The sequence below is a fragment of the Monodon monoceros genome, unplaced genomic scaffold (genome assembly GCF_005190385.1).
Source record: "Monodon monoceros isolate NGI ecotype Baffin Bay Population unplaced genomic scaffold, NGI_Narwhal_1 Super_Scaffold_16, whole genome shotgun sequence".
In the NCBI taxonomy this organism is placed as follows: domain Eukaryota; kingdom Metazoa; phylum Chordata; class Mammalia; order Artiodactyla; family Monodontidae; genus Monodon; species Monodon monoceros.
The window spans coordinates 108,439,004-108,450,920 of record NW_021703772.1 but is presented as its reverse complement, the minus strand read 5'-3'; the positions used below and the strand labels follow the sequence as shown (position 1 = coordinate 108,450,920).

Genomic DNA, 11,917 nt, shown 5'->3' with positions numbered 1-11,917 from the left:
AAAAAAAAAAAAAAAAAAAAAAAAAAAAACGTACAGAAAGTCTCAGGGATATTTTCACTATGGCAGAACCTGCTGGGGGTCTGCAAATCAATTATGAGTGGTGTATAGAAAACTTTATTGCCTACTACAGGACTACAAAAATGTAAGCAAACCATTCTCTTTCTAAATCAGCCTTGAAACAGTACTTACCAAGTACACTGCTCTTTGAAAGAAGGTTGTAGTCTCCAGGATTTTGTGCATTGTGATGGTTTCCAACTCATCAGGGTCCAGCTGCTCCTTTTCAAAGGGCATTCCATTGAACAGGACAACAGGCAGTGGACCAACTCCAGTCTGCTCATAGTAGCCTCTTGCTTCCTGAAACACATGGGACCACAAACAGCATATTTTTCTCCTTCCTGAGACAAATGGAACAAAGCATATTTTTCACACATACATGTTCTAACAAGAAACAACAACAGAAATATGGAAACCAAGAAATAACTGAAGAAAAATTCTTTTAAAAATATATAAAGAACTGGGGCTTCCCTGGTGGCGCAGTGGTTGAGAGTCCGCCTGCCGATGCAGGGGACACGGGTTCGTGCCCCGGTCCGGGAAGATCCCACATGCCGCGGAGCGGCTGGGCCCGTGAGCCATGGCCGCTGAGCCTGTGCGTCCAGAGCCTGTGCTCCGCAACAGGAGAGGCCACAGCAGTGAGAGGCCCGCGTACCGCAAAAAAAAAAAAAGAAAGAAAAAAAATTACTGAGTTTTAATAAAACCACAAAACCTTATAAATCAGGAAGTGGTTGAAGATGGGGATGAGGGTAATTTTAAGCAGCCCAGGGTACCAGACCTGAATTACATATACTACAGCCCAAACTATACAACAGACTTTTGTGCAATGATGGAGATATTCTATCTTCACTGTCCAATGCAGTAACCACTAACCTCGTGTAGCTATTGAGCACATGAAATTAATTAACTTCCACTTTAAAAGCTCATGTGGCCAGAGGCTACTATAATGGGCAGCACAACTATAGACTGTCATAAATTATTAGTGCTCCTGGGCAGATAACTTGAGATGAAATATTTACACCCAATTCTAAATTTAAAAGGGTCCATATCACTAAACAAGAAGTTACACCTACAGAAAACAAAACAAGGTTGGTGGGAAAACAGTGCTCAAAAATTGTTCTATAATGTACTAAGCTCAATCTTTTGCCTTCTCCAGGACAAATTTGGCAGGGAAGTACCAGGCGAACAAACATATCTGAGACTTTTCCAACAATCGACATAGGTACATTCCCCCAGATATCAACCACAGACCCAAGACTAAGATTTTAGAGTAAAAACTGTATTATTACCCACGATATAAAAAAAGCTCCTAAAGCATTCTTGTTAAACATCTTGTAACTGCTATCTTCTGAAAATAGCAGAATTTTAAAATATATAACCATTTTAGATAGCACAAATAGAAAAGTACCTCAATTCGGTAACTGATACCAGTCATCAGCTTAGTTTCAGATCTAGCCACAGTGATAACTGATAGTACAGACTTATCTGATGGACTAACATGGCACAATGAGAAAGGCCTTCAGGTTGATTTCTGCCATCTCTGTATATCATGGTTAAAACTTTTAAAATGTACACTCCCAAAACTGTTACATTAATTCTGTTCTTTGACATCTCACCTATCTCAAAGAAGTTTATGAAAACTCAATTTAAATATATTTTGAGCTTTGAAGATCAATCTCCCAGGAAAACAAAACAAAATCCACATTATAACTCTCAGTGACTATAAGAAGTAACACTGGTTTTCTCTGAACGTGGCAACTGAGTAAAAGGCAAGAGTGGGAGGGAGATGTTTTGATGATAAACTTTCCATTTTTGCAACTTGCAAATAGATTATCAGACTAAAAATTAACAGAATGCAGGCCAATTATCAGAGTCACGCTTAAAAATTACACGTGAGAATTTCTACCAACTGATCACTAAAAATGTTAATTACACATAATTTTGAAACACTGACTACAAAGTCACGAATGAGCCATTCATAACTGATAACTGAGATTAATAAAGACTCAGAGTTAATATGCCAAATGTAAAATGCTTGCATGAATAAGTTAGAACGTTTCTTACTTTGGCTTTGAAACATATAAATATGCACCTATCAGACTAGATTCTCTTCAGTTCAAAAGATCTACTTTAATTGTACTACGTAGTTTTAGAAATGATTACTTCTTTCAAATACGAGGCATACAAGATAACACAGCTTCAGATCTACACAAAAGGTACAGATATTCCTAAGTGTAATAACATTTGCTAACTGCACTCATTCCTCCTTTAAAAAAAAAACTGCACTCGGGCTTCCCTGGTGGCACAGTGGATAAGAATCTGCCTGCCAATGCAGGGGGCACGGGTTCGATCCCTGGTCCGGGAAGATCCCACATGTCGCGGAGCAACTAAGCCCATGCGCCACAACTACTGAGCCTGCACTCTAGAACCCGCGAGCCACAACTACTGAGCCCGTGTGCCACAACTACTGAAGTCCATGTGCCTAGAGCCCGTGCTCCAGAACAAGAGAAGCCACCGCAATGAGAAGCCCGCGCACGGCAACGAAGAGTAGCCCCCGCTCACTGCAACTAGAAAAAGCCTGTGCGTGGCAACGAAGACCAAACGCAGCCAAAAATAAATTTTTTTAAAAAATGCAGTCATTCCTCCTTTTCAAAAAAATCTATTTTTCTTGGGCTTTTTCATATGAGGGGTACAGCTCCTGCAACTTAAAAAATCTTATTGATCATTAGATTCTTAGGACCTCTGAGAATCTCACAACATCCTTCTCTTGAGAGTATATGCCTACTTAAATAGCTAGGTAATTACGATCTGTTTATATGGGAAGGGCCTCTAACCAGTAGAGATGAGGAAAATGGCCAAATCTGGGAAACTATTGAGGAGTTAGGTCTATGATACTCCCACTTGATTCTTCAGCAAAATCAAGATTTCAATGCATAAAAGACAACGTGTAAAAATACGCTTTTCCCCAATTCGTCCACTACAGTCAATGTTTTTCAAGCAAATCCTTTTGATATAGCAATCATCCACAATAAAAAAGGCAACATGTACTTCTTCTTCAATAGGATGATAGAAAACCAGAGTTAAACATCTTCCAAAAGTGAAATATAAGAAAATTCCATTAATTTTCTCAAAGATTCCCGAAGTGGCCCTTCTTTCCTTTTATTTCACCTTTTCTTTTTCTACAGAGTACTACTCAGGCTGTTTGTGGAAATGTGAAAAATCACTACGTGCCCATATCAATATTATTTTAACAACAAAAAAAGGTAAGTGACTGAACAGAAGGTTGTAATACAATAATGGAAACATGTTCAGTCTAAACTGAGTAGCTCTCACGACCAGCTTCAACTCCAAACCTTAAAACAAGGAGATTTAACACTGAGGCAGGAGTGATGTCAGTATCATGGCTGAGTAAGACTTCCCTCATTAGTGTCTCCCCCACAGAAAAACAACAACTTGGCATCTATCCACAGACAAAAGGGTCTTTGTGGGAGCTTTGGAATTCAGCACCATATGCCAAGTGGCCCGGGAGAAGTGTTGCAGCAGGTAACATGCAGACGAACTTTGACCCTGGCTGTGGGCTCTGCACTGACGCATGAGCTGGCTCCAGGGAACCCCTGGGAAAAACTATCTTAATCAATCACCCATAGACAAGACAGCCTCTGTGAAGTCCAGGTTTCCAGCAAGAAGTTCCAGGACACCACTGGAGCAAAAAAATATGAATTTGGACACACTGGAGAGGGTAAGAGAACAGTCTGACTTTACTCACATCACCCCTCTCCCAAGGCAGTACAGCTTAGGGCCACAAGAGATCTTCTGAGCCTACGATTTCTCCTACAAGGGACATAAGAGCAATGGCTGAGCACTCAACCTCCCCAGCTATGTGGGATGCTGCCAAAGAGGCTCATTTCTCTCCCGCTCCATCCAGAATACTGATTTGTGAGTGGCATCACCATGGGGGAAGAGGCTGGGAGAGCATCAGAGAGTGCACTCATAGGGCATTTAAGGAAGGCAGATCCTGCTTACGGCATCAACAAGCCCACCTATGAGACACCCAGGACACCTCATCCACAGATGCCCCCAGATGGCTCATGGGCACCCCGCAGTGCTCTGCACACACCTTACCACCATATACCCACACCCTGTGGCTGGCTCCCAGTGCACAATCCTGACAAGGGCAGCAAGAGTGAGCTTTGCCAGATGGATAGTGAGGACGTACAGAAAGCCAATCCACATCAGCAAGCCAGAAAGAGACAAAAGACTTGAGCTTTAGTGCCACTTTGGGGAAAACAAAAAGGAGGTGGCCTGTCAGCACCCAGCCTGGAGGCAATGTAGAATCAAGAGGAGTTAAATAAACAAGTTCAGAATTCTGCACAAGAGGGAACAACAGCATGGAGCAGGTGTACCCACAGACATTCTGAGAAAGCCTCAAAATTCCAACCTTCCTGAAATGGAAGGTATTTCTCTCCCAAAGCAGAGAGTAAAGACTGGTAGAAGTGACTGCTACCAGTCACTTCTGGTAGCAACTTAAAATTGCAAGGAACATGAAAAATCAAGAAAGCATAACATCACCTAAGGATCGCAATAATCTTCCGGTAACCAATCCCGAAGACATGGAGATCTGCAATTTACCCAATGAAGAATTCAAAATAGCTGTTTTTGGGAGACTCGGTGAGCTACAAGAAGACACAGAAGGACAATTCAACAAAATCAAGAAAACAATACACAAACAAAATCAGAATTTTTCTTTTTTTTAACAAGAAATCAGAATTTTAACAAAGAGAGAGGGCATAAAAAAGAACCAAACAGAAATTCTGGAGCTGAAGAATATAATGAATGAAATTTTTAAAATGGTATAGCATTAACATCAGAGTGAAATCAAGCAAAAGAAAATAATCTACAAGTTAGAAGACAGGAACTTTGCAATTATCCAGTCAGGGGACAACAATAACAACAACAGCAACCGAAGAATTAAAGAAATGGTATATGGATAATTTTCAAATTACTGGAGTTCCACAGAAGATGAGATAGAGAAGGGGGCAGAAAGCTTATTTAAAGAAATAATGGATAAGAACTTCCCAAATCTGGAGAGAGATTTGGATATCCAAGTTCCTGAAGATCATAGGTCACCAAAGAAAATAAATTTAAAGAGAACCTCTCCAAGACACACTATAATAAAACTATCAAAAGTCAAAAACAGACACTCTTAAGAGCAGCAAGAGAAGAAGAAGCTTGTAACTTACCAGGGAAGGCTAACAGTGGACGTCTCAGTAAAAAAGTTGCAGGCAAGGAGTGAGTGGGATGATACATTCTAACTGCTAAAAGAAAAAACTGCCAGCTACTCTACCTGGCAAAGTTATCGTTTAGAAATGGAGGAGAAATAAAGACGTTCCCAGACAAACAAAAGCTAAGAGAGTTCATCATCACCAAACCTGCCTTACAAGAAATGCTGAAAGGAGTCCTTCAAGCCGAAATGAAAGGACGTTAATTAGTAACATGAAAACATACAACACACTAGTAAAGGTAAGTATATAGTCAAATTCAGAATACCCTAACACTGTAAATATGATGGTGTATTAACCACTTAACTCTATAAAGGTTAAAAGACAAGAGTATTCAATGAAGCAAGAGAGGGCCCTCAACTATGAATTTTGTAGCAATGCCCTCCATGCGCAAAGGGAATGCGGGATGGATGACAGTTGCCTGAATTCCCCTCTAATGATGATGCTGTTCATGCAGAAAACTCCATCTTGCTGTTTTTCAATATAAAGAATATGCTGATGAAAAGCAAAAAAAAAAGACAAGAGTACTAAAAGTAACTACAGATATAATTTGTTATTGAATACACAATATAAAGAGTTAAGCTGTGATGTCCAAAACAAAAAAGGGGTGGGAATAAAAGGGTAGTTTTTATATTTGATCAAAGTTAAGTCATCAACATAAAAGATTGTTTTATCTATAAAATATTTTACGTAAGACTCATAGTAACCACAAAACAAAAATCTACAGTAGATTCACAAAAGATGAAGAGAAGGGAACCAAAGCATACCATTATGGAAAATCATCAGTTCACAAAGGGAGGCAGCAAGAGAGGAAAAAAGGAACAAGGGAAATATAAATCAGCCTCAGATAACTAATAAAATGGCATTACTATGTCCCTTATCTATCAATAACTACTCTAAATGTTCCTGTATTAAATTCTCCAACCAAAAGGCATAGAACGGCTGGATGGATTAAAAAATAAGACCCAACTATATGAGCCTACAATTCCTTGCAGCTTTAAGGACACAGACTCAAAGTGAAGGGATAGAAAAAGATACACTTACGTAAGTGGAAACCAGAAGAGAGCAGGGGTAGCTATATTTCTATCAGACAAAACAGAGTTTAAGCCAAAAACTGTAACAAGAGATAAAAAGGTCATTATATAATGACAATGGGGTCAATTCATTGAGAAGATTTAACAATTCTAAATATATATGCACCCAACATCAGAACACCTAAATATATGAAACGAATACTAACAGATCTCTAGGGAGAAAAAGACAACTATACAATGTTAATAGGGGAATTAAAGATATGGAAGCAGAAAACCATAATTCAAAAAGAGACATGTACCACAATGTTCACTGCAGCACTATTTACAACAGCCAGGACATGGAAGCAACCTAAGTGTCCATCAACAGATGAATGGATAAAGAAGATGTGGCACATATATACAATGGAATATCAGTCAGTCATAAAAAGAAATGAAATTGAGTTATTTGTAGTGAGGTGGATGGACCCAGAGTCTGTCATACAGAGTGAAGTACATCAGAAAGAGAAAAACAAATACCGTATGCTAACACATATATATGGAATCTAGGACAGGAATAAAGACACAGAGGTAGAGAATGGACTTGAGGACATGGGGAGGGGGAAGGGTAAGCTGGGACGAAGTGAAAGAGTAACACTGACATATATACACTACCAAATGTAAAACAGATAGCTAGTGGGAAGCAGCTGCATAGCACCGGGAGATCAGCTCGGTGCTTTGTGACCACCTAGAGGGGTGGGACAGGGATGGTGGGAGGGAGGCGCAAGAGGGAGGGTATATGGGGATATATGTATATGTATAGCAGAAATTAACACAACACTGCAAAGCAATTATACTCCAATAAAGATGTTAAAAAAAATAAAAAACAAAGATATGGAAGCAACCTAAGTGTCCATCAAGAGACGAATGGATAAAGAATATGCAGTTTACATGCACAACGGACTGCTACTCAGCCATAAAAAAGAATGAAATTTTGCCATTTGCAACAACATGGATGGACTTGGAGGGCATTATGCCAAGTGAAATAAGTCAGACAGAGAAAGACAAATCCTTTATGATCTCACTTACATGTGGAACCTATAAAATACAGCAAACTAGTGAATATAACAACAACAAAAAAAAACAGACTCACAGATATAGAGAACAAGTTAGTGGTTACCAGTGGGGAGAGTGAAGGGGGGAGGGACAAGATACAGATAGAGGATTAAGATGTATATTACGGGGACTTGCCTGGTGGCGCAGTGGTTAAGAATCCGCCTGCCGATGCAGGGGACATGGGCTCAAGCCCTGGTCGAGGAGGATCTCACATGCGGCAGAGCAACTAAGCCCGTGTGCACAACTACTGAGCCTGCGCTCTAGAGCCCGCGAGCCACAACTACTGAACCCGTGTGCCACAACTACTGAAGTCCGCATGCGTAGAGCCTTTGCTCTGCAACAAGAGGAGCCACCACAATGAGAAGCCCGCACACTGCGAAGAAGAATAGCCCCTGCTCACCGCAACTAGAGAAAGCCCGTGGGCAGCAACAAAGACCCAATGCAGCCAAAAATAAATAAATAAATGAATTTATTTAAAAAAAAAACTCTAATAAATTTTTTTTAAAGATGTATATTATATATACATAATACATATCTTCCAGGATAACCTAGAAGAAATGGATAAATTCCTAGAAACATAAAACCTACCAAGACTGAATCATGAAGAAATAGAAAATCTGGACAGACCAATAATAAGTAAGGAGTCTGAATCAGTAATGAATATCCTCCCAACAAAGAAAAGCCTAGGACCACATGGTTTCCTTAGTGAGTGCTACAAAACATTTAAAGAGGAAGTAACACCAGTCCTTCTCAAACTCTTCCAAAAAACTGAAGCAAACAAAACATATTTTATGTGGCCAGAGTTACCCTAATAACAAAATCAAACAAAGACAACACACAAAGAAGAAAATTACAGGCCAATATCTCTGATGAACACAGATGCAAAAATCCGCAACCAAATATTAGCAAACTGAATTCAACAATACATCAAAAGGATCATACAGGGACTTCCCTGGTGGCACAGTGGTTAAGAATCCGCCTGCCAGGACTGCCCTGGCAGTCCAGTGGTTAAGACTTCGCCTTCCAATACAGGGGGTGCGGGTTCGATCCCTGGTCGGGGAGCTAAGATTCCACATGCCTCGCAGCCAAAAAACCAAAACAGAAGCAATACTGTAACAAATTCAATAAAGACTTTAAAAATGGTCCACATCAAAAAAAAAAAAAAAAAAAAGAAAGAATTCGCCTGCCATTGTAGGGGACACGAGTTGGAGCCCTGGTCCGGGAAGATCCCACATGCTGCGGAGCAACTAAGCCTGTTCACCACAACTATTGAGCCCACGCTCTAGAGCCCATGAACCACAACTACTAAGCCTGCATGCCACAACTACTGAAGCCTGCGCGCCTGGAGCCCATGCTCCACAACAAGAGAAGCCACCGCAATGAGAAGCCCACGCACCGCAATGAAGAGTAGCCCCTGCTCGCCACAACTAGAGAAAGCCCGCACACAGCAACGACGACCCAACACAGCCAAAAATAAATAAAATTTTGTGAAATGTATTCTAGGGATGAAAGGATGATTCAACATCCCCACATCAATCAATGTGATACACCACATTAACAAAATGAATGATATAAACCACATGATCATCTCAATAGATGCAGAAAAACCATTTGAGAAGATTCAACACCCATTTATGATATAAACTCTCAGTGAAGTGGGTATAGAAGGGACATACCTCAGCGTAATAAAGTCCACATACAACAAATCCACAGCTAACATCATACTCAATGGTGAAAAACTGAAAGCTATCACTCTAAGATCAGGAACAAGACAAGGATGCCCACTCTCGCCACTCATTTTCAACACAATATTGAAAGTCCTAGCCAGAGCAATGAGGTAAGAAAAAGAAATAAAACATGCCCAAATTGGAAAGAAGAAGTAAAACTGTTACTATTTGCAGATGACATGATTTTATGTGCAGAAAACCCTAAGACTCCACCAAAAAATTATTGGAAGTAATAAAGTTGCAAGATATAAAATCAACATACAAAAATCTGTTGCATTTCTATACGCTAGGCAGAAAGAGAAATTAAGAAAACAATCCCATTTATAATCACAATAAATTTAACCAGGGAGGTGAAAGATGTACCCTGAAACCCGTAAGACAGTTGAAAGAAACCAAAGAAGACACAAATAAATGGAAAGATATTTCATGCTCATGGATTGGGAAATTTAACATTGTTAAAATGTCCATATTAAGGGACTTCCCTGGCAGTCCACTGGTTAGCACTCTGCACTTTCATTGCTGTGGGCCCTGGTTCAATCACTGGTTGGGGAACAAAGATCCTGCAAGCCATGCCTCATGGCCAAGAAAAAAATAAATAAAGCCAATTAAAAAAAAAAACACACACACACACAACAACAAAAAAGGTATTTCCCTGGCGGTCCAGTGGCTAAGACTCCACACTCCCACTGCAAGGGGTGCGGATTCAATCCCTGGTCAGGGATCCCACATCCTGCATGGCGCAGCCAAAAATAAATAAATAAAATGTCCATATTACCTAAGACAATTTATATTACAGATTCAATGTAAGCCCTATCAAAATCCCAAGGACATTTTTCACAGAAATAGAACAAAAATTCTGAAATTTATACAGAAACAGAAAAGATCCTGAATAACCAAAACAATCCTGAGAAAAAGAACAAAGCTGGAGGCATCACATTTCCTGACTTCAAACTATATTACAAAGCCATACTAATACAAACAGCATGGTATTGGCAGGAAAACAGATACATAGATCAATGGAACAGAATAAGAGCCTAGAAATAAAACCAAACATATATGGACAATTTATGACAAAGGAGCAAAGAACATACAATGGAGAAATGATATCTCTTCAATAAATGGAGTTGGGAAAACCGGACAGCCACATGCAAAAAAAAAAAAAAATGAAACTAGACCACTAGCTCACACCATACACAAAAATTAACTGAAAATGAATTAAAAACTTTAATGTAAGACCTGAAACCATAGAAGTCTAAGGGAAAAAAAGGCAGTATCCTCTCTGACATCCATCTTAGCAATATCTTTCTAGATATGTCTCCTCAGGCAAGGAAAACAAAAGCATAAATAAACAAATGTAATTATATCAAATGAAAAAAGCTTCTGCACAGCAAAGAAAACCATCAATAAAATGAAAAGACAACCTACCCAATGAGAGAATATATCTGCAAATAACATATCCAATAAGAGGTTAATGTGCAAAATATATAAAGATCTCATACAGCTCAAGAACAACAACAAAAAAAACAACCTGATTAAAAAATGGGCAGAGGACCTGAATAGACATTTTTCCAAAGAAGACATACAGCTGGCCAACAGGCACATGAAAGGTGTTCAACATCACTACTCATCTTGGAAATGCAAATCAAACCACATGAGATATCACCTCACACTTGCCAAAATGACTATTATCAAAAACACAGGCAATAACAAATGTTGGTAAGTATGTGGAGAAAAGAGAATCCCCTTGCACTGTTGGAATGTAAATTGGTACAGCCACTATGGAAAACAGTATGGAGATTCCTCAAAAAAAATTAAGAATAGAATATGATCCAGTAATTCCACTTCTGATTATTTATCCAAAGAACGTGAAAACACTAATCCAAAAAATTATATGCACTCCTATGTTCATCGTGGCATTGTTTACAATAGGCAAGATACAGAAACAACCCAAGTGTCCATCAACAGATGAATGGATAAAGAAGATGTGAGATATACATACACACACACAAACACACATACACACAATACAACACTTCTCAGCCATAAAAAGAAGACGAAATCTTGCCATCTGTGACAACACGGATGGACCTTGAGGGTATTATGCTAGTGAAATAAGTCAGACGGAGAAGGACAAATACCATACGATTTCACTTACACGTGGAATATAAAAAAGTAATAAACAAACAAAATAAATGAACAAACCAAACCAAACAAAAACAAACATGTAACAAAGTAGTGGATACTGGGGGCGGGGAAATGAGTAAACAGGATCAACTGTACAGTGATGAATGGAAACTAAATTTTTGGTGGTGGGCAAGCTGTAGGGGATACAGAAGTAGAAATATAATGTTGTACACGTGAAACTTATATAATGTTACAAATCAATGTTACCATAATAAAATTATATTAAGTTAAAATAAGTGCAAGGAAGGAAGGAAACAAAAACAAACTGAATGACTAGAAAAAAAAAAGTGAAACGCTAAAAAACAGCTGGTGTTGAATTGGGTGTGGGTAAGACTTGAGAGGGAGATTATAAAATCTAGGATTCTGTACTCAGATAAAAGAGAATGTATAAACAATGCATTATCAGTATGGTTTCTCAAACAGATCTCAAACAGATGAACCAAAGGCCTTGTCCTTCATTCAAAAACATGAAAAAAAGCTGGTAAATAAATACACTTTTTTATTGTTTTAAATTGTTTCAGAAATGTATTTTGATTCCTTGCCTTAACAT

The 11,917-nt window shown here is 39.0% G+C and overlaps 1 protein-coding gene across 3 annotated transcripts in view; it reads right to left on the bottom strand.

Moving 5' to 3' along the window:
* Positions 1 to 11,917, bottom strand: part of UGGT1 (UDP-glucose glycoprotein glucosyltransferase 1) — a 108,713-nt gene that overhangs the window by 55,843 nt on the left and 40,953 nt on the right. For all 3 annotated transcript variants that reach the window (XM_029224766.1, XM_029224765.1, XM_029224767.1), the window contains one exon: positions 190 to 354. In XM_029224766.1, coding sequence (XP_029080599.1) covers positions 190 to 354 — 165 coding nt within the window. The remainder of the gene's footprint in view (positions 1 to 189; positions 355 to 11,917) is intronic.